General features: G+C 42.0%; 1 protein-coding gene across 1 annotated transcript in view; it reads right to left on the bottom strand.

The window, feature by feature from the left end:
• Window positions 1-18,453, bottom strand: part of MOGAT2 (monoacylglycerol O-acyltransferase 2) — a 65,334-nt gene extending 46,881 nt beyond the window's left edge. Inside the window, exon 1 of the mRNA XM_075198558.1 lies at window positions 18,299-18,453. Within this exon, the coding sequence (XP_075054659.1) occupies window positions 18,299-18,392 (94 nt within the window). The 5' untranslated portion in view covers window positions 18,393-18,453. The remainder of the gene's footprint in view (window positions 1-18,298) is intronic.
• Window positions 18,454-22,837: the final 4,384 nt, after the last annotated feature.

The following is a 22,837-nucleotide window of genomic DNA, read 5'->3' as shown; positions in this document are numbered from 1 at the left end:
CCCAACAATCAGAACATACAGTCCCAGAAATCCATTCTGCTCCTAGGCTGACACTCCGCTCAACAATCAGAACATACAGTCACAGCAATCCATTGTGCTCATAGGCCGACACTCCTCCCAACAATCAGAACATACAGTCACAGCAATCCATTGTGCTCATAGGCCGACACTCCTCCCAACAATCAGAACATACAGTCGCAGCAATCCATTGTGCTCCTAGGCTGACACTCCTCCCAACAATCAGAACATACAGTCCCAGCAATCCATTGTGCTCCTAGGCTGACACTCCTCCCAACAATCAGAACATACAGTCCCAGCAATCCATTGTGCTCCTAGGCTGACACTCCTCCCAACAATCAGAACATAGTCCCAGCAATCCATTGTGCTCCTAGGCTGACACTCCTCCCAACAATCAGAACATACAGTCACAGCAATCCATTGTGCTCCTAGGCTGACACTCCTCCCAACAATCAGAACATACAGCCCCAGCAATCCATTGTGCTCATAGGCTGACACTCCTCCCAACAATCAGAACATACAGTCACAGCAATCCATTGTGCTCATAGGCCGACACTCCTCCCAACAATCAGAACATACAGTCACAGCAATCCATTGTGCTCCTAGGCTGACACTCCTCCCAACAATCAGAACATACAGTCCCAGCAATCCATTGTGCGCATAGGCCGACACTCCTCCCAACAATCAGAACATACAGTCACAGCAATCCATTGTGCTCATAGGCTGACACTCCTCCCAACAATCAGAACATACAGTCACAGCAATCCATTGTGCTCCTAGGCGGACACTCCTCCCAACAATCAGAACATACAGTCCCAGAAATCCATTCTGCTCCTAGGCTGACACTCCGCTCAACAATCAGAACATACAGTCACAGCAATCCATTGTGCTCATAGGCCGACACTCCTCCCAACAATCAGAACATAGTCACAGCAATCCATTGTGCTCCTAGGCTGGCACTCCTCCCAACAATCAGAACATACAGTCACAACAATCCATTGTGCTCCTAGGCTGACACTCCTCCCAACATTTCTAAAATGTAAGAATCATTTCCTCTATCCCAAAGCACACACTCAGTTCAGCAGACTGTTGGATACAAGACATCATAAAGCAGCGTATTATACAGGTAGAGGGCAAGAAATATGTTAAGCCAATCAATGAGTTTATCTATACAGAGCTATACGTCACATCCAAAAGAGGAATAGTTTGTAATAAAAGAGGGACTATTGGATTACGATGTCCATATGTCCCAATTTCATCAGGATAACCCTCTTTTGTACACCCAAGAGGCCTCAATTAGAGGTGGACAACAGGCCTGTTTGTGGAGCATAAATTATACGCATTTCGGTTTTGCAACTTGGCCATATATAGAATTGAGCGCAGGTTAGACGTGCGTCCTCTTATACTTGGAGAGACAGAATGGAGACGGGCATAAGATGAGTACAGTAATGGTGGCACATGTAAGTGGCTCACGCCCCACCAAGTGTCATTAGATGTGACCTAATGACACTTGGGGACATCCCCGGATCTGTTTCTTAGGAGTCATGTATTTGTGGGTACAGAAGGCCTGGTATAAAGATACACGAGGATGGCACCAGCCTATCTAGCCGCCTTCATTCATTAGTCTCGCTGCTATATGGCTGCAATACTTACCTTCCTGCAAGTCGTGTTACTGATACACTCACATTAGTATTGTCCTATAACTGTTTTACTGTATTATTTATCCTGCTCTGTGACCTGTGTGAGCAGGTTGTACTTGTCTACATGACTCTTTCATATGCAGTTACAATGAAGCCTTCACAATCCAGTATTTCTCAACAAGTAGCATGCAGAACAAAACAACAAATACAATATAAATAAGGACAAGACTTATTCTTATTTTTAAATAGTCTCCATTATATAAAACTCCATTTTAATGTTATTTGTGTCTATTTTTTTTAAGCCAACATAATCATAACTACTGTTACAGTATGTCTGCTATGTTTTATACATTTCCCTGGTGAAAGGAGAAGGATAAGATAATGCAGTGAGAGAGCCGTCCAGAGACATGGACAGCTCCAGGCATTTGTCTGGATTGCTGGGGTGTAGACTTAATTTTTGGGTAGTGTTCCTGCAATCTCCACATGAACACTGCATTGGTGCTCTTAAATGGTGACTAAGCATAGAAAAATTGCTTACAGCTCCTATGACAAGGCAGAAATGATGACTCACTTTTGCTATACAACTTTTTAAGTTGCTCTTTTTTTTGGGCAAGAAAGCACAGCTGAGCAGGCTGAGACTCCCTACAGCAAAGAATTGATGGAATTAAGGGGGTTCAGCAATGTGACAAATATGAGAGATGGGATAAAGCAGATATTTTTATTTATGCTACATTTTTGTGCAAACTCTTGCAGAGATTATAGTACATTTTTACATGTGGATTACACGCAAAACTCTCCCATTCAGACAGTAATAGGTCCTGGTAACACATCATTTACTGTAGGTGGTTGTAAAATAATTTAGGGAGGTAGTGTGGCTTGTCAGCAGAGCTAAGCACAAAATGTACTTGTCCACTCTCCCAGAATGTCTGGGAGACTCCTGAATTATGGGTTCCGCTCCTGAGAAAGCAGGTCACCCTTCCACATCCTGGTCACTTCCTAATAAAGTGAGTGGGACAGAGACCCTGATAACATTTGCAGCGTATGATGTAATATTGGTTCCGTGGGATAATGAAGCAATCGCAACACTGTGCAGGGGAAAGGGGGATTGCAATTCGCTGCACCAAATTCACCCCGAACTTGTCATGTGACTTTCCAAAAAGATGACAAGGCCACAAAACTTGGCCTCACAGATTTACTCACAAGCACTGAAAAATACTGTAGACTGAGCTGTCTAAAACAAAGTCCTACATACTTGCCAGCTTTGGCCGTTATCCCTGCAGGAAAGAAGCACAGGGGGGATGGGGGGAGATAATACAATCATTTCATCATGGCCGTGTAATGTGATTTGCGTCATTGGGCAGCAGGGAGCAAGGTCATTATGACACAAATTGCAGTTAGATGCATCGTCACCTCCCATCCCTGCCTAAGAGGTCAAATAAGACATTGAGAATAGGTTTTGAAATAACCCTATCGCTTTGGATATGTATATATTTATATAATATACAATATATTTTTGGATGAGTATCAATAAAAAAAAATTACATTTATTGACATGATAAGTCTTTGTTTCATAAAAAGGCCACATAGTGTTTCTCAGTAAGTAACCAAGATATACAGGACACATCCAAACCAGTTCACTATAAACCTACAGAAAAAACTGGACCTTCCCTCTTCATCAATGAAGGTGTACATCATACATTGAAGACTAATAGGACCTAATCATCTGACAACAGCAACTGGTCTTCTAGAACCTTTCAAGTCTATTGGAAATCATCAAGGTTCTGACAGTACTTCTCACCTAACTAGACACAACCTTACTGAACACCAAGGACTCTGAGGCTCATCTTAGAACTATAATTCTCTCCCTACCTACAAGAGGATAAAAGAAACTCAGATGTACCCTAGACTAAGAGAAATAACAACATCTGTTTCTCAAATGCTTTATAGAAACTTCTCCAAAGATATACTCCTGGAATCCTAATTTTCACCAGAGACTCTGCTGCATCGTATACACAGACCGTATGCACAGAGTACCCCATGATGGAGCAAAGGAATCTGAGATTAAAATCATTATTCCTCCCCATTTCTTCTCCCCTTCATCCACTTCTCTCCCCTCTTTCTTCCATTCCCACCTCCCCTGTCCTCCCGCTCCTGTTGGAGCCTTAAATCGACCAATACTTCAAAGCTAACATAAATACAGACGTCATATTGCTCATAAAGCAGTTATCAGAGGAATAACGCTGACGAAAATAAACAATGATCCGAAAACTCTGAAAATAAACAGCAGCCTTGGAAGGTTTACCCAAATCCACGTTCTCATTGCACTGTGTCCGGGAAATTACCACTGAATTGACATATCATGAAATTTTATGGGGTGAATAACCCACAAAACTAAGTAGGAAACAGTTTCATGTACTACTAAAAACGCTAAATGTTTCTAATCGCTTATGTAATCGTCCCACCTTGATGACAACTCAAGCTGAGTATGCCAATACTGATGTCACACAAGAGGATATTCATGAGATAGCTTGTTATTTGGAAATATCTAATGTACCTGGGCCTCATGGTCTATCTCCAATCTAGTATGAGGAGTTTGAAACTCTCATCTCATCACACTGGCAAATCAAAGTCACTGAGATCTCCTAAAGGCCAACATAGTGGTACATTACATATCTCAACAATTAAAGAAGGTATTGAATCAGACGAGTTAGCTCCATCAAAACGATTACCCCATCTGCTATAGGTCTATAAATCAATATTCATATCCATCAGATCTCCAAGTATCAACTGTCTACAGGAGTACATTACGAGCTTCAATTTGGCAGACACATCACACAAAATCAATAGAGAAGACATGATTAGGAAAAGGTTGAAGAGAGGTTTAATGGTACCTTGAATAGTCGGTTACTACTAAGATGCTCAAATAGCCCAACTCAAACAATGGGCCCTCAACTTTTCTAAATATAGATAGGTACCATTGATCTTTGACTGAAGAACCACCATAGATAAAAGTCTTATGAATCGACTTCCTCGCCACTGGATAGCGATGCGGGATAAAGCATTATCCAAATATGGCCTCATTGTCCCAGAAATCCCATTGCCTCCTATAATCTATAATATGGCCTTTATTCCGGGTTCACTAAGCCAACAATTTAAATGGTGGAAATCCCACAATATACGCATAGTCGGAGACCTAAAACAGAAGAACAACTTCTTCTTTATATACATTTAGAAACAAGAACTCACCTCCCACTTCAGAGATATTCAGTTGTGCCCAAATGCGTCATTTTGCTGAAACATCAACAAAAAAAATCTCCATCTTATATCCCTATTATTTTCACTATACACTACTAATTCAAAATCCATTCACATGCGAAAATGGGAGAACAGGTTTGGGTTATGAGTTATCCACAAAAGAACAGACCTGTATAGTAAAGGACATAATAAAAACAACCAAAGAATAAAACACAAAGAAACTTCCTAAATAGTATTTATAGATTGGTACCTAAGGCTGGGTACACACTGAAGAATTTTCCGACCGATGTGTTATCTCAAACGATTGAACCTACGGCAGAAAGTCTGATTAGTCTGACGATTCAACCATACACACTGACACGAATTACCTTCAGATCTGTACTCTTCATCTGGTCCTCTAGTCCTCAGAGAATGACAGCACAATATTCATTCACTCATTATTGTCACATTGTCACACTGATTAAAACCACCTTGTTATATCTATCCACATGTCCTAATGAATTTTGTTAGCTTCTGTGACTCTGAAACAAAATATTCTGTCTCAGAACGAACAAATGAAATATTCCTTCTACAGCACTCTCTACATTTATTCACTGGGACATTCATCGCTAGCATTGGATGAAAAGAGCCCGACTCTGTAAACTCTATGGGGATCGTGAGCATGAGTGTATACACACTACATGTGTCGGAAAATACTAAACAGTACGACCAACCAAATGAAACGATGATTGGCACTTTGGGACGACTTTAGATCATCGTGTCACTATACACACTCACACGATATCTGACCAAACGGTCGGATATTGGCTGATTGAAGGTTTTTCGTGCAATCATCGGGCCAGTGTGTTACTCACATAAAAAATCCATTGCATTATCATCTCACCTCAATACCTATAACAGAGGAATGGAAAGAGGGAAGCATACTTTATATTTCGTGGTCATAAACACTCATTCAAAGTCTCTGTAAAGAACTGGAAACTCAATCACACGATAAGCGACCGTTGGGCCCGATATTGATCTAGTGCATACGCTCCAATGATGAACGTTTAGTGTTCCAAAGCTCATCGTATCATTTGATTTGATTTTTAAACCCGACTAAAAATCTTGTTCAACAATGGAACAATGTCTTTCCAATCCTGTAGTTTGTACGCACTCCGGACCGGCAGTGTCCATAGACTTCTTTGGAGTGTGCAGAGTCAGATCTTTTTTAGTTGATGGTTATGACAGATGAAGAGCACAGATTTGTAGGTAAATCGTGTAAAACATGTTTAGTGTGTACATATGAATCACAATGCTGAATGGAACTTTTTTTTCCCCAGTCGTTGGTAAAATCATTAACTATATCACATCGGGAGAAATTTTCTGTAGTGTGTAACCAGTCTTAATCCATGATTGTTCCTACTGCAAAGGAAGCCTAAACAAATGAATTTGTAAAATGTGTCTGGCCACGGAAATTGGAGGAGATTAAATCCAAAATATGGTGGATGACTACAATAGAGGAGCTCAGTGCATTCTTGTCCCAAAAACCTTCATCTTATAAGAAAACCTGGAATTCCTGGCAATGAGACATAAGCAGGAAGTGAGGGGGTGGCAGACTTGGGGCACACCAGGGGGGGCTTGGGTACACCTCCATATCATAGGCAAACTGAGGGGGTGTTTCCTAGTGCCTGGAAACCCCTCTCCAAGCCTGGGGCACTGTATAATTGAGGTGGCTGGACCCTGCCCCCGTTTCAAACGGCTCTGCTTGAAAAGGGAGAGCTGCGTGCACCTAACAGTAGTGCACGCAGCATTGCCCATGTATTTTATAGGGATAGGAAGAGTTGGAGAGCAGCCAAGCACTGTCTAATATTATAGCCACACCCCCATGTATGCTGGTCACGTCCACTGGTGGCGTGGTGTGGGAACCCCCCTCTACAAATCCTAAGTTTGCCCCTGCATATCTTACATCTTTCTTTTCTCTTTCTCCTTTCTCTTTTCGAATTTAACTTTAAATACCGCTCTTCACCTTTTCTATCCTAACATTTTTACTTATTTATAAAAGAACACAGTAAACAGTTTATTAGTCTGACTTCAACAAATTGATTTTTAAAGAGAAACAGCTTGTCTATTTATTACAGACTTTATTTCACAAGATTAATCTGGATGAAAGTTTTATGATTTGTTTTATTGTTGTAAACTTTATGCCATAACAGATGTTGTTTTATCTTTGCACCTTAATGCTTTCACATGCCATTTATATGTGGTTTATTTGCATTTGTATGAAATAATGAAAAAGTTTTGTTTAAAAAAATGCAAATTTAACGAGACTGTGTAAAGAGCAATCTGTGTGCAAAGTATCTGTTTTCCTGTGTTGGTGAGTAGCAAATAGTGATAAAATATCAGGGTAATATAAATACTAGTCCAAAAACAGAGTTTAGCTTTTCTCATTTCTTAATAGAATACAGATAGTCAAATCTGTACATAGTTCATCTTGCAGTTCAGGTCAATTACCTCTGGAGGGAGCTCTGATGTGTCTGTTTTCTAAGGTGGAAATAAGAAAGCCAGAATTGTCACTATCTCGCCTAAGTTGAATGGAATACTCAGTCTCAGTCTCCTGCCAAAGTGACATCACTGGGTTAGGTATTAATATCACGTGGGGACTGGTGCAAGGGGGTATTAATGTTATGTGGGGGCTGGTCTGGAGAGGATCATGTCATGTGTGGAGGATAATGTTGAGGATTGGTGCTGGGGATTAATGTTATGTGGGAGATGGGGCGGTATTAATGGCACGTGCAGGCTATTACTGTAATGTGGGGTTGCTGGGGGCTATTAATATATTTTAGTGGCTATTAATGCAATGTGGGTTCTATATATTAAATGCACATGCTATTAATTAAAGGGTGTATGGAAAATGTAGCCTGTTTATTAAATGTGAATTCTATTGATTTAATGTTGGTGATGATTGGGGGAAGGAGGCCTAGTATTGTCATTCTGTTTATAGGCTTGGACCCAGATATGCCAAGGAGAGAACATGCCCACACATCATCACCTAGTGACAAGTTGGTACTCACAGGGGTAGTAAGGATCATTTCTGAAAGCATAAAATTGCGGCCTGCAGTGCAAATAATGTTTTGTATTGTCATTCGCCCTTTTTAAACAAATGCGTTCAATTTTGTGCATTACCCATTAACCCCCTGAACATTTTCAGCTCTTTCATAAACTCCATTGCAGCAGACACATTCTTTCATTAACCCCATTCCTATGTATCGCCCCTTATTTGTTAATTAACTTATTCAGTGTTAAATATGAGTGGGACTTGATACATTTATATTTCCTGTTGGTGGGGAAGTCCCCTTTCTCAATTTATATAGCCTCATAGTATTTATTGATAGATGATCACATGTAATCACCAGACAATAACACCTCACACTACTGAAAATATTAAGAAAACATTAAGGAGCCCAGGATGGGGGAGATGTTTTGTAAAACACAGACCTCCACCATGCTGGCACCTAGAGACTCTGGGTCATCCTTGTGTGACAGACAAGGGTGCCCTCTTTCAAACAAGGTTCCCCTTCAGTAATTATTTACAGACGAACACCAGATAACAGCACCCTACACTATTGAAAACATGAAGGAGCCCAGGATGTGGGAGGTGTTTTGTAAAATACAGATAACCACCATGCTGGCACCTAAAGACTCCGGGGGGTTAATGTATTAAGTGCCGATTTCTGTAAGTCGCCGGAAATCGGCAAGTTTCCAGTCAAAATTTAAATCGACAATGCCTTTAAAGCCATCAGCCCTTTAAATTTTGACTGGAAACTTGAGGATTTCCGGCGACTTACAGAAATTAGTACTTAAAACATTTCCCTCTGGGTCATCCTTTTGTGAAAGAGCAAAGTTCCCTCTTTCAAACAAGGTCCCCTTTAGTAATTATTTACAGGTGATCACCAGACAACAGTACCCTACATTATAGAAAGCGTTAAGGACTCCAGAGAGTGGGAGAATCTATATGAGGAATAGAAAGAGAATGTGAGAGAATCTGTAATGTGATACAATAAGGGTCATTTACAGATTAAAAAATTACCGGTGGAAATCATGTTTTGTGCATAAACCTATATAGGCACCACATGCAAACACAAGATATTTTTTGTTTTGGGGTAAGAATATTTAAATGAGATTGAACATCTAGAGGAGGTGCATTTAGGGGGGAGCTCTCTGTTTAGTGGGGGTCAGCAGATCATTTTTCTCCCTGTGAAAAGATTTGACTTTTTGTACGCTCTCTGGGTTGGCGGGAACCAAACTGCATCCTAATCTTTCAATAAGGGAAATTTTGCACCTTCCAGTTACTTTTACGAGAAAGCGCAGTACTAAGCACTCTTCCACCGACCTATATATATATATGAAAGGCTGACGCTGCTCCTCACCTTTATAAACATACATGCAAAACACACAAACACATTTAGTAAAATGTTTGCAATGACTCTTGTGTACTTGACTATTCCTACTGACTGGCTTTTCCGCATTTCTGGGGCTTATTTTGTTTGGATTATTTAGGTTTTTTGGGTGGCAGTTACCATTTATAGCAACCTTTACTATTCCAAACTGACTCCATTTTCTATCCATTCATTTGATTTGCACTTAGTGTTAAATTAATATGAATATACAAATTAATTTAAGCAACAAAGTGTAACTGAGCTGCCATCTAAAAGGTAAATGTCTGCTGTGGGAGTAACTGTACAGCAAGAAGCAGCAAAAGGACGCAGGGCGGAGCGTGATAAAGCCCAACGACAAACTATGACCGATGACCAAAGAGAACACGAACATGACCGTCATCACCATGTAAATCTGACTGCTCAGTAAATTGCCCGTCACAGAGAAAACAATCGAAGAGCGAACAGGACAGAGGTGATATCACATCAACACCTACAAAGTCAGTGCACAAGATGCCACACTGTTCTTGATGATGGTAACTTTGATTAAACAAATATTAATGCCCATAACTGTGGTCCCATGGACAGTATTTGTGAATTTTGCCACGATAAACATTTTGCGGCTGAGCCGCCTGACAAACTATTCAATCACTGCTGACACAAGGGTAAAGTCACATTGGGTGCAAAACGGTCCAACATGATCTTACTCTTATTTTTTTCCGTAATTTTGGCAGGTTTTTATCTAGTGTAGCATAAAAGATGAAGTAAACAACAGTGACACAGGTAATAAAGACATTCCCAATCAATCCTCAATCTCTGGATAAGTTAGGATATAAAACCAAGCAGGACATAATCAGGGCCGTCTTTCCGACTGGGCACGATGGGCAGGTGCCCGGGGGCCCAGCGGACAAGGGGGCCCAAAGCAGGACTCCTAGGAAAAAAAAACAACAAAAAAACAAACAACTTACCTTTTGCGGCTCCCTCCCTGGTTCCCCTCTTCCGTGCTGCGTTCGCAGTGAATGTCGGGCATGATGATGTCATCACAACCGACATTCACTGCGAGCGCAGCATGGAAGAGCCCAGCACGGAAGAGCGCAGCATGAAGGAGCGCAGCACGGAGGAGCACAGCACAGAGGAGCGCAGCACGAAGGAGCGCAGGACAGGGACAAAGAAGAGTAGAGAATCGGACTCAAAGAATAGGGCAATTGAAAGGCAAGTTATATATATATATATATATATATATATATATCTCACATTTTTTTTACATATATATAAATATATATATATAGGGGCCCTGGTGAACTGCTTTGCCCGGGTGCCCATAATGTTGCTAAGATGGCCCTGGACATAATATTTCACAGACAGAATTATACATATAGGAAACAATAGGAATATATGTTATGAATGTGGCGTCTCTCCTCTTTGGGGCTCAGGTGCTGTAATATCTGGAGTGTGGAGTTAAGTGAGTCGCAGACACATTGTCAGATTCATTATTTATGACTTATCTGCCTCTTGTCTGTGTCCATACATCCAGTTTTCACAGGGAGAGGAGACGTTGGGGAGGGGGTGATAAATCCAACCCATATTTATAACCCTCTCTTTAAATGTTTCATATTATTCAACATCTCAGGCACGGCAGACTGGAATAGCACAGACTGAGTGAGTAAAAGTAAGTCATGGTAACATTAAGTCTAAGAAGTCAATTGAAGATATATACACATTGCAATCATTTATAGATCACAATTTAAGGGTTCGATTTGAATAAGTGTTGTTGGAGAGCTTTAAATTTGAAAAGTGTGTAACAATTTCTACCTGAATTTTAGATATAAACTAAAACAAAAAATTCAGACTTGCTGATCCATCAACTAAACAGGATAAAATTCACCTGCGCTGCGTATACACCGGCACATCCAGGCCGGCAGCCTAAGCGCTAAGCGACCAGATCTTTGTCCTGCTCGGCCATATACATGAGTGACCAAATTGGACAGATCCAGTTGCTCAGCGTTCAGGCAGCAGATTCCATGGGGGATATTAATCTGGTTGGACAATGACCGATCACGATGGCTACATCAGTCCATTTGACTTGTGATTGATCCTGAGTAGGATTTCCTGACCATACATACAACAATTGTTTGCCGATCTGGCCATATGGTTAAAGCGGATGTCAACATCACTGCATGAATGGGCAGATTAATTGAGGTGATTATTTTTATAGGGTGGGGTCAGGGACATATTAATGGCCTCCATAGTACATTTCGCAGCTTGACGCAATGGAGGAACCCGGTTTGTTCCTTTGAGCACGTGCAGCCACACCGTTAGGCCACAATGAGGCTGGATTTGAACAGACCACTAAGCTGTAGTTATTTTTTATTTTATCTATGAAATTGCCAGTCTGTTACTGAAACTCTGCTCACATTCCAATTTCCAGTGTAAAATAAGGGAGAATGTTCTGTAATCCTCACCCCTCTATAGACATGGAAGTATAGAACAATTAACATGCTGGACACATTTAGGAAAGTAAAACACAGTTATTTCCTGTTTATCATTTCACAAAAGTTCACACAATTTTACATAGTAACATAGTTGATGAGGTTGAAAAAAGACACCAGTCCATCAAGTTCAACCTATTTAGATCTCCTGTGACCCCTCTCTTATATTTAAAATTGATCCAGATGAAGCAACAGAAAATCTGTTTCAATCAGGATAAAATCCCTCCTGACCCAATATCGCAGTCCTACTTCCCCCTAGATCCACTACTATCCTTCATTTTAATTAATGGTCATATCCCTGTTTACCCTTTTCGGTTAAAAATGTGTCTAACTCTTTCTTGAATGTATCAATTGAATCTGCCATCACAACCTTGCCTGGCAGTGAATTCCATATCATGACTGCCCTTACTGTAAAGAACCCCTCCCTTTGCTGCTTGTGAAACTTCCTCTCTTCTAACCTTAGGGGGTGACCGAGTGTCCTGTGTATAGTCCTTGGGGTAAAAAGTTCCCATGAAAGTTCCCTGTATATTGACCCTTAATGAATTTGTACATAGTAATCATATCCCCTCTTAGACGCCTCTTTTCTAAAGTAAACATGCCTAAACTGGCTAACCTTTCCTCATAACTTAATGACTCCATACCCTTTATAAATTTTGTTGCCCTTCTCTGTACCCCTTCTAGTTCCAAAATGTCTTTTTATAGAGTGGTGCCCAGAACTGTACTCTGTATTCAAGATGAGGTCTTACCAACTGTGACTGAATCACTGATAAATAACTTCTGGTATGAATTTATTTAAAGGAAAAAGCTCAGGGCGCTTATTTATATAATTGCATATGCACTTATTTTTTATATTGTATATATTCTGAGATAGGAATTCGTTGTTTCTGAGACCAGGGTAGAAACTCGTTTATACTGTTTTAACCTTACTAATGGATATGCCTTATTTCTGATGTATATATCTGATACAATAGGCCTTTGTGGATTGGGATGTGTTTTGTATGGAAGTGTCATTGTGTGGGATTTGTAAGGTTGCTAGAGGAAGCCTCCATTTAAGCAAATGTGCAAGGGAATCTGATAGCAAGAATTGCTCAATAAGTTTTGTGATGAAGTGTCAGATGCCTGCTCTGTAAATGTAAATCCATGTTTGTGTAAACAGGTTATATCATCTTGCTAAAAAAAGCCTGTATCTGAACTGTATAAAAGGCACTAGGTTGTATTTGAAACTTGTTCTTCTGATTTTCATCTGACCTGATCACACTAGTACCTTCAACCAGTGTGAGAGCAAATAAACTGTCACTCACCGGACCGTGAGTGCCTCTACTCTGGTGCGAGGTCCTCCATCGTTTCTCCCTACACCTGTGTGGAATCGTGGCCGCTCGCTATCCTGCCATCTGCGCATGCGCAGGTCTCGCTAGTAGCTTCACCTGTCCATGGAGGTGATTGACAGATCAATCACCTCACCCTATTTAAGGCACCTGCAACCCTAGGTAGGGGCCTGATCTTGAAGTCTCATTCCCAGTGAACTTCTCTAGGTGTGTGCAGATCCCAAACTGCTTCCAGCTTTACTCGTTATACAGTTTCCAAACTGTGTGCAGATTGTTCTTACTACAGCTTCCACGCTGCTCCCTTGTTCAACTCAGCGGCGGTTCCCACACCGCTACAACATTATCATCCCGCTGATCGTGTCACAGCTTCCACGCTGCTCCTGGCTCCACTCAGCAGCGGTCCTCTGACCGTTCCAACGCTGACACCCTGCTGATCGTGTTACAGCTTCCACGCTGCTCCTGGCTCCACTCAGCAGTGGTTCTCTGACCGTTCCAACGCTGACACCCTGCTGATCGTGTTACAGCTTCCACGCTGCTCCTGGCTCCACTCAGCAGCGGTCCTCTGACCGTTCCAACGCTGACACCCTGCCGATCGTGTTACAGCTTCCACGCTGCTCCTGGCTCCACTCAGCAGCGGTCCTCTGACCGTTCCAACGCTGACACCCTGCTGATCGTGTTACAGCTTCCACGCTGCTCCCTTGTTCAACTCAGCGGCGGTTCCCACACCGCTACAACATTATCATCCCGCTGATCGTGTCACAGCTTCCACGCTGCTCCTGGCTCCACTCAGCAGCGGTCCTCTGACCGTTCCAACGCTGACACCCTGCTGATCGTGTTACAGCTTCCACGCTGCTTCCCTGCTCAACTCAGCGGCGGTTCCCACACCGCTACAACGCTTCATCTCCCAGCTGATTCTGGATCTACACAACTGGGTATGCGTTACTAACTATTGACTATTATCTATTCTACTCGCATACCAGTTGCAACCACTGTTGTTTATTGCGCAGGGTACAGGTACCATATAGACTGTGTTTCCGCATTGCTCCAGTTAGGACAAGCTGTCACTCAAGCTCGTTACCTACTCACGCTACTACTTGGCGTCATTGTGCATAAACTGCTGTGATCAGCTTCTCTTCTCTGCAAGGCACCAACTATATATACAGACTATTCATTGTGCCTTCCAAGACATTGCTCTACTCGCGCTGTTCCCATACAGCCACAGTTTGCCTTTCAACTTCACTCTCCTGCACCTGGACAAGTCCTCACTCCCTCCACAGCAGTGCAACTTGCTGCACGCAGACCACTGACTTCCCTGCTACATACCTGCACCTGGACAAGTCCTCCTATCACAGCGGTGGTACAACTTGCTACTCGCAGACCACTGACTCTCCTATTACCTACCTACACCTGGACCCGTTTCCTCACCATAGCGGTGGTACAAGTCCTCACTCCCTCCACAGCAGTGCAACTTGCTGCACGCAGACCACCGACTACCCTGCTACCTACCTGCACCCATCCAATTCTTCCCATCAGAGCAGTGGTACAACTTGCTGTACGCAGACCACTGACTCCTCCTCTACCTATCATCACCGATCCACGTTCACTCCTCGTGTCTACATTATCTCCAGTTTCCAGTTTACAACTCCAAGTCGTTGATTGCCTCAGACTATCTCTACTCTCCTGCTGTTGTGTCGCTCCAATCATTCACCTGCCTGCTTTGAGGTGCGTGCCATATCCCCGCCTCTCCAGCAGAGTACCATCTGGTGAAACTCGGGTAGCAACTCCTAGTGCCCGTGACATAAACATCTTGCTTGAAATCATCTTCAATATTGCTGTATTCCTGTGACCTGCCGATTAGACCCTAAATCTAATGCGTTCGCCGGCTGTTTCTGAGGTTTGGACCCAAGCTTTCCGGTACCACCGCCCTGCCTGCTACCCATGCAGCCTTGGTCAGTGTGATAGGCCAGGCGGGACCATCCACAGCATCCCTGATCCATAGTAAGAGGTCAGGAGTACCAGCCCAGGTACACCAGCAATGAGACACGCTAGCAGCGTCGGTTACCCAGAAGAAACCCGGTCCTGGATGCCGGTAAGGTATCCAGTGGTGGCAGCTCATGTAAGCCCCTCCTACTGCGGCAAGAGGGCGCTTTTGGGATAACGAAAGGGAACGGTGGCAAAGTAAGCCCAGCCGGTTCCCAGCAACAACAGACAGGGTGGCATAGGCGGTCCATCCTGTCACACCAACAACTTATATAGCAGCTAAATGACACTGTCCTCCCTTGCATCTATGCCCCTTTTTATGCATGTCAATACTTTATTGGCCCTTGCAGCTGCTGCTTGACATTGAGCAGTATTGCTAAGTCTACAATCTATGAGCACTCCCAGATCCTTTTCCATTTTAGATTACCCTAAAATGATCACATTTAATTTATAGATTGCATTCTTGTTTTTGTTTTTTTCAGCAATTGTTTATATTGAAGTTTATCAATATGGGGTACAGTAATAAAAGGGGGAGTGGAAAATAAACAGTAAGGGGTACAGGGAGCTTGCTTGTTTTTGATCCAATAGTGCATAACCTTACATTTATCAATGTTAAACTTCATCTTCCATTTGGCCGACCAATCCTCCAGTTTATTTAAGTCCTTCTGCAGAGAAGCTACATCTTGCTCTGATTTTATTATCTTACAAAGTTTAGTGTCATTTGCAAGAATGGAAACTTTGCTCTCTAAATCATCACCAAGGTTATTAATAAATATATTAAAAAGGAGTGGGCCCCAGCAGGGAACCTTGAGGTACACAACTTAAAACTTTTGACCAATTAGAAAATGTTCCATTTACCACAACTCCCTGTTCCCTATTTTCTTCATTCATATCCCCAAATAAAAATAAAAATGATTGTCATTAAGTGATAAAGTGTAAGTGACAGAGTATAAATGGTGTCTGCACTACTATTAGGGTCAGAACAGTGCATTGCTGGCCCTCATACCTAACTGCCTACTTGATCTCCACTCAAAAGAATTAGAACAGGGGCCTCTTCTGAGTAAGGACCACTGCATGTTCTGAAGAGTCCTCGGGGGAGGGCTCAGAGGGGGAGTGCCCTGTTGCAGCTGCTCCTCCTACATGCAAATTAGCTTATTATAAATTAACGGTATGTAATTAAAAATGTGTTGACATCTCCTTTAACTGATGAATGCCATATTTGCAGTGGTATTGGGAAATTGGCCCAATATCGCAGCCTGTGGTCCCAGAACGATTCATGCTTAATAATAATAGTAGGACTGAAATCGATCGTCTTAATATTGAACAGGTTAGTAAATGAGATTGGAAGATGACTGTAGATGACCCATATTGGCCTACGTGTGTGGTCATCCTCTGACTATAGTAATGGGCCATGTGCAATGCCAGGGCATCCTTCCAGACCGGCACATGCCCAGAAGAGGCATCCTCCCCGATAATGGCATCACTGCACATGCACCAGACCTGCTCCTCTCCTTAGAGCAGAGTGGGGGTGGGGGGGGGGGCTGGAGCTGCATCTCAGGGCCCTACCCCAAATTTTGATATGGGAACGTTGATGCAGGTGTACCACCCCTGTATATGGCTTTTCAGTGTTCGGGTCAAGAATGGCAGGATCGTACCTGGCATGGCTGGCATTATATATAATAGCGTTGTATAGTCTTTTAATATTGTAATATACATAACAGAATATTGTTAATGTCATGTAGCCAAGAGAAAGAAGTGCATGGTGGATGTCTACCAATGGTTAGTGCTACTGAACAAAGAGGCACGTAGTCTAACATGCCCCTCCTTCCCGGTATTCACCAAGGACTCCCGCAAGGAGGTATGGGCTTTGCTGCGTAAGAGGTGCAGGTGGCGGCCCTCTAAGTCAGTCACTAGAGAAACAGGTGAGTGAAATAGCGCAGTCAGACAATCCGAGGTCAAAGCTGGGTGGAAGCGTAGTACCGAATCAGAATGTCGAGAAAAGTCAGGGAAGCCAGAGGTCAGACGTCGGTCGAGTAGTACAGACAAAATCAAGATTCAGAACGAGTGGTCAGGAGCCAAACCAAGGTCACAACAGGTAGTCAAGTGAAACAGGAACAGGAGAAGGGAGGCAGATCACAGGGACTGGAACAGGTAAGGAATGTTGGAGCTAGGGTGGACCTAATACTCTGGCACCCTAGTGGTGACAAAGGTCTCCTTAATTAGGGCCCTTAATTGGGGTCCTGCTGGTCAGTGATATCACTGGCCCCAAAATCACATGGAGAGAAGTATCCCATCGCTTAGCAATGGAACGCGCACATGCACAGTGAACAGAAAGCCGGCCCGGGTGCGGAAGACGTGTCCGTTTGCTAGACGATGGGATGCACCCGGCCAGAAAGAGAAGGCGACCGTCCCTGCACAGCGAAGAGAGTGCGCAGGATCAGTGCCTGACAGTTAATCATTGTGGTGGTGTAAGTCTAGTTAGAACACCAAGAAGCCGTTTTAAACTTAAAGGACAATTCCATTATACGAAAAGTTCTCTAAAAAGTAATTATACACTGCCCCACATCTGAATAATGGTGGTCCTCATTTATCTGGGCGATCAAGACCCAAAATGAAATCGAGCCTATGTAAATGAGTTCCCAATATGCAGAACATGCCACAGCGGAGCATAATGCCAGACCCATCCTCTGCTTTCACCCGCCTGGGCACAATAACACTCAGCAGCACTAGTTACTGATGCGGCAGGGGAAGCAGGCCTAACTCCAATGCGGCAGGACCCACACTTTGGGCCTCTTTATTGTGCAGGCCTCTCTACCTCAGGGGACGACCTCCATTATTCATATATGAGGTGGGGGTGTAAATATTTCTTTAATGGACTGTATACAGTGTAATTGTCCTTTATCACCGGGTTGATTATAGATAAAACCATTTGTGCTAATGCAATTCACAGATACTCTTTTTAATGCAAAACCTGCAGCTACAGCATTATGTTACTAAATATTATCCTCAGTAAAACATTCCAAGGATCTACTCTGTAAGTCAAGAAGACATCCAATGAGGCCACCACAGAATCAGATGATTGGTTCTATACGCACACATGAATAGGTTCCACTTCCACACTACAAACCACCCAGGGCTCACGCTCTCTGTAAAGTAAAAAGAAAGTGAAATGACCTTACCCAGGGCCAGAAAGGAGTACACCCACTGAATGACTGCAACTGTCTGCAGCCTCCGTTCTAAAGGAATGGAGCGGGGAGCAAATTCAATCGCCATGTCCTGAGCCTGACTTGCAGGGAGAAAATGATTTCCTAAGTGCTCGAAATTGGGGTCCAAAGTCCCCTAGGTATTAGGCTAAGTGTTGCAACATCTCGCCCTGTTCTGCTGGGTGAGTTAAACAGTCCCAATCAGTGCTGTGTTTATACAAGATAATCACTGCTGAGTGTATGGTGAGCTGCACCCTTATCACCCCAGAGATCATATCACTTGTACTTTATAGGTGGCCTTTGCTGATGTGTCCTTTAAGCTCAAAATTATCACTATAAATAGATACCTTTAACCCTTCCATGGCCAGAGTTTGCAATACAATGACACATTTAATAGTTCTGCACTGTGAAATTTCACCTGAAATTCTTTTTACTTCTTTGTCTAGGCAAACAAATGTTTTATTTATTTTTTTGGTAGGATGCATAGGACATTTTATAGGTAGTGTGATGTAATATATATTGCATTCATTTTGTTCATTAGATAAGAAGTAACAACTAATAATTGTGACAAAATATACGTCCCCCCCCTTTTTCTATCTTCTTTTCCCCCCCTTTTTCTTTTTTTTTTCCTTATTTTATAGAAAAAAAAAAAAAGGGATAAAAATTAAGTAATAACTTTATGGAGTTCCACGGTAGTTGAGTTCTTTATAATTCATAGGTAGACTGGATCAACCTTTTAGTCTAATTTACATTTCCTCATCTCTTTTATTTATATAGATTAATTCATTGTTAAAATACTAAAACAAATTTTCTGTAATAATCTGTTTCGTGTTTTGTAATAACTTTCTATACTTTTATCGTTATGTCTTGATTCATCTACCTCAACTTATTTTTTTTATGTAACCTACTGTGTGGATCTCATGTTTTTGCAAAAATAAAGAGATTTAAAAAAAACAAAAAAAAAACTGAAACTTGCATGTGATGTGAGAAGTGAAAAAAAATAATAAAAAAATATACGTCCCCTTTATTATTTTTATAGTTACAAGCCCGGAAATCTTCTACACAACTTTGCTGGTCACTTCTCTTTAGCATAAACTACATGAACTTTGTTATATGTGGGGTTTCTTGCCCTTAAGGGCTTGTGTGGAATACATGGTTCAGCTCCAAGCACATGAAACGCAGGGTAATAGCGCTGGTGAGGAATCTGATGACCTAAACGCACAAATACGTAGCATGGAAGTGACGGGAAGAAAATGCATTACTTTCTCAAAGCTCCTTTCATACTACTTATTACTTTTCTATACTTATCGAGAGCACGTATGAATTGAGATAAGGATCAATGGATTCTTCTCCAGTGGTATATACCCGGCTGAGCACCCCCATCGCGTTCCATTCAGTATGAGTATTATGCTGATATGAATGAGCCAATAGGCAGTATGAAGTACTATAGCAGAGGAGCCCAAACTCCTCTAGAGCTACCAGCAGGTCATGTTTTCAGGATTTGTTTAATCATGCACATTTGAGTTAATCTATTTTTCTGGTTCAGTAATTATCCCACCTGTTTCTACAGACGCATAAACAGGAATGGTATATATATTACGCACCGATTCAGGTGTACAGACTGTAGCATAATCAGGGGAACAGGTACCATCTCTTTGGGGAAAGATGGCGACAAACAGCAGCAGTAACCACACAAGTCCAGAGGTTTCAGGTTAACAGCCACAGTTAGTTTATTCTAGAGATGGGCGGGTTCGGTTCTCCGAGAACCGAACCCACCCGAACTTTGGGTATCCGAGTACCGAGCTGAGCAGCTCGGTACTCTCCCGCCCGTTCCGAATCCAAATCGAGGCCGAACGTCATCGTGACGTCGTCAGATCTCGGGGCTCGGTTCTCGCGATACTTCAACTTTATAAATACCAGTCATAACTGTCAGCAGTATCTACTAAATAATTTTTAGCACTCCTCAGTGCTTTTGGGGTGTCCTCCCTAATTGTGCATTAATATTTCTGGCTGTCAAAAGTCATATCTGTCAGCAGTATCTACTAAATAATTTTTAGCACTCCTCAGTGCTTTTGGGGTGTCCTCCCTAATTGTGCATTAATATTTCTGGCTGTCAAAAGTCATATCTGTCAGCAGCATCTACTAAATAATTTTTAGCACTCCCCAGTGCTTTTGGGGTGTCCTCCCTAATTGTGCATTAATATTTCTGTCTGTCAAAAGTCATATCTGTCAGCAGTATCTACTAAATAATTTTTAGCACTCCTCAGTGCTTTTGGGGTGTCCTCCATAATTGTGCATTAATATTTCTGGCTGTCAAAAGTCATATCTGTCAGCAGTATCTACCAAATAATTTTTAGCACTCCTCAGTGCTTTTGGGGTGTCCTCCCTAATTGTGCATTAATATTTCTGGCTGTCAAAAGTCATATCTGTCAGCAGTATCTACTAAATAATTTTTAGCACTCCTCAGTGCTTTTGGGGTGTCCTCCCTAATTGTGCATTAATATTTCTGGCTGTCATAAGTCATATCTGTCAGCAGTATCTACTAAATAATTTTTAGCACTCCCCAGTGCTTTTGGGGTGTCCTCCCTAATTGTGCATTAATATTTCTGGCTGTCAAAAGTCATATCTGTCAGCAGTATCTACTAAATAATTTTTAGCACTCCTCAGTGCTTTTGGGGTGTCCTCCATAATTGTGCATTAATATTTCTGGCTGTCAAAAGTCATAACTGTCAGCAGTATCTACTAAATAATTTTTAGCACTCCTCAGTGCTTTTGGGGTGTCCTCCCTAATTGTGCATTAATATTTCTGGCTGTCAAAAGTCATATCTGTCAGCAGTATCTACCAAATAATTTTTAGCACTCCCCAGTGGTTTGCGCTCAGAATGGATTCAAAGCAGTCCACATATGATCTGAATGAGCAACCAGGTTCTGTCACCAGTCCTGATGTTAGTGTTCCCAGTACGTCATCTGGCCAAGGCGATGTCAAACAACAGAGTGTTTCCAAATTAGTGCAAAAAACAAAACCCCCAAAAAAATTTACTGTATTGAAGCGAAAAAGAAGTGTAACTGAGCAAAAGTTAAGTGATGATAAAAAAAAAATTGCAAGCATGCCATTCTACACACATAGTGGCAAAGAGAGAATGAGGCCTTCACCTTTGGGTATTAGTGGCAGATCCCAAAAAGTTACCCAGCCTACAATTGGTGCACAACTACTGTTACGCGTCAAAGCCGAGCTGCAAGATAACAGTGAGGCATTACAGGAGAATATTTGCTCTGATTCACAAATGACAACAATCCCTGTGGAGAGTCCATCCAACAGTGGGATGTCTAATCGTGAGCATTCTGCTGATGTGTGCCTTAATAGCCCGAGTGTAGCCGGTGATACCCAAATTGAGGATGCCACTTTGGAATTAGAAGAGGATGAGGGGGAGATTTGTGTAGGCGACGAGGGCGCTAATGATGATGTTGATGATTATGATGCAGACAGATACCAAATTGCCTTTCTCAATTTCTATTTATATTCTAGATTATATAACGGCTGAATAGTTTTCTATTTTACTCCTAGTGGAGAGAGGATCTGATGCAGACAGATACCAAACTGCCTTTGTCCATTTCAATTTATATTGTACAGTATATAACGGCTGAATTTATTAGTATTTTTTACAAGTGGAGGGGGGCCTAGAGAGACAGAAACCAAACTGGCTTTCTCCATGTCAATTAATATTGTACAGTCTATAATGGCTGGATTTTTTGTTTTTTTTAAAAAGTGGAGGGGGGCCTATAGAGACAGAAAGCAAACTGTCTTTTTCCATTTCTTTACATATTTAACTATAAGTGTAGGGTGTAATATACATTCAAAGACGATGGCTGCATTGCCAATATGCATAGATGGAGAGGAAGACAATCTGTTTTGTGTGTAGAATAAATGAAGGCCTACCAACGAAGAATTAAACAGTTTTTTTGGATGATTTATTACCTCAACAATTAGATTACTTATCTCTAAAACAGTTGGAGCACTAAATTGGGTTATTTTAGGCACAAAAACATGTATTTTCCAACAAAATAGCAAAACAAAACCAAACAAAACCAAAACCAAAACCAAAACACGCAATGGCGGTTTTGCAAAACCAAAACCAAAACCAAAACACGACGGTAATCCAGATCCAAAACCGAATCCAAAACCAAAACACGGGGGTCAGTGACCATCTCTAGTTTATTCACCAGCTTGCAAACAAAACAAAACATAAACAAAATCCTGGCCTTCTGACTACTAGCTAATACATTTTAGCAAGACCCTCTCGCAGGTGTTGGACCTTGTGTCCAAACTCACAGTCAACATATCATTGCTCACCACAGCAGAGTGTCTCAGGAGGCAACTCACCTCCTCCCCAGGTCTGAGACAATGGTTGCTTATTCTAGCTGTCTTTTCACAGGCACCTCACAGGTGCATCTCTTGATCAGTCTGTTTAGAGACTGGAAGACCAGAAGACCCGGACTGGGCCTTATGTATGGAGC

Source organism: Mixophyes fleayi, chromosome 2 (assembly GCF_038048845.1).
Source record: "Mixophyes fleayi isolate aMixFle1 chromosome 2, aMixFle1.hap1, whole genome shotgun sequence".
In the NCBI taxonomy this organism is placed as follows: domain Eukaryota; kingdom Metazoa; phylum Chordata; class Amphibia; order Anura; family Limnodynastidae; genus Mixophyes; species Mixophyes fleayi.
Note: the sequence above shows the minus strand (reverse complement) of the source record. Positions and strands in the feature narration are given on the sequence as shown.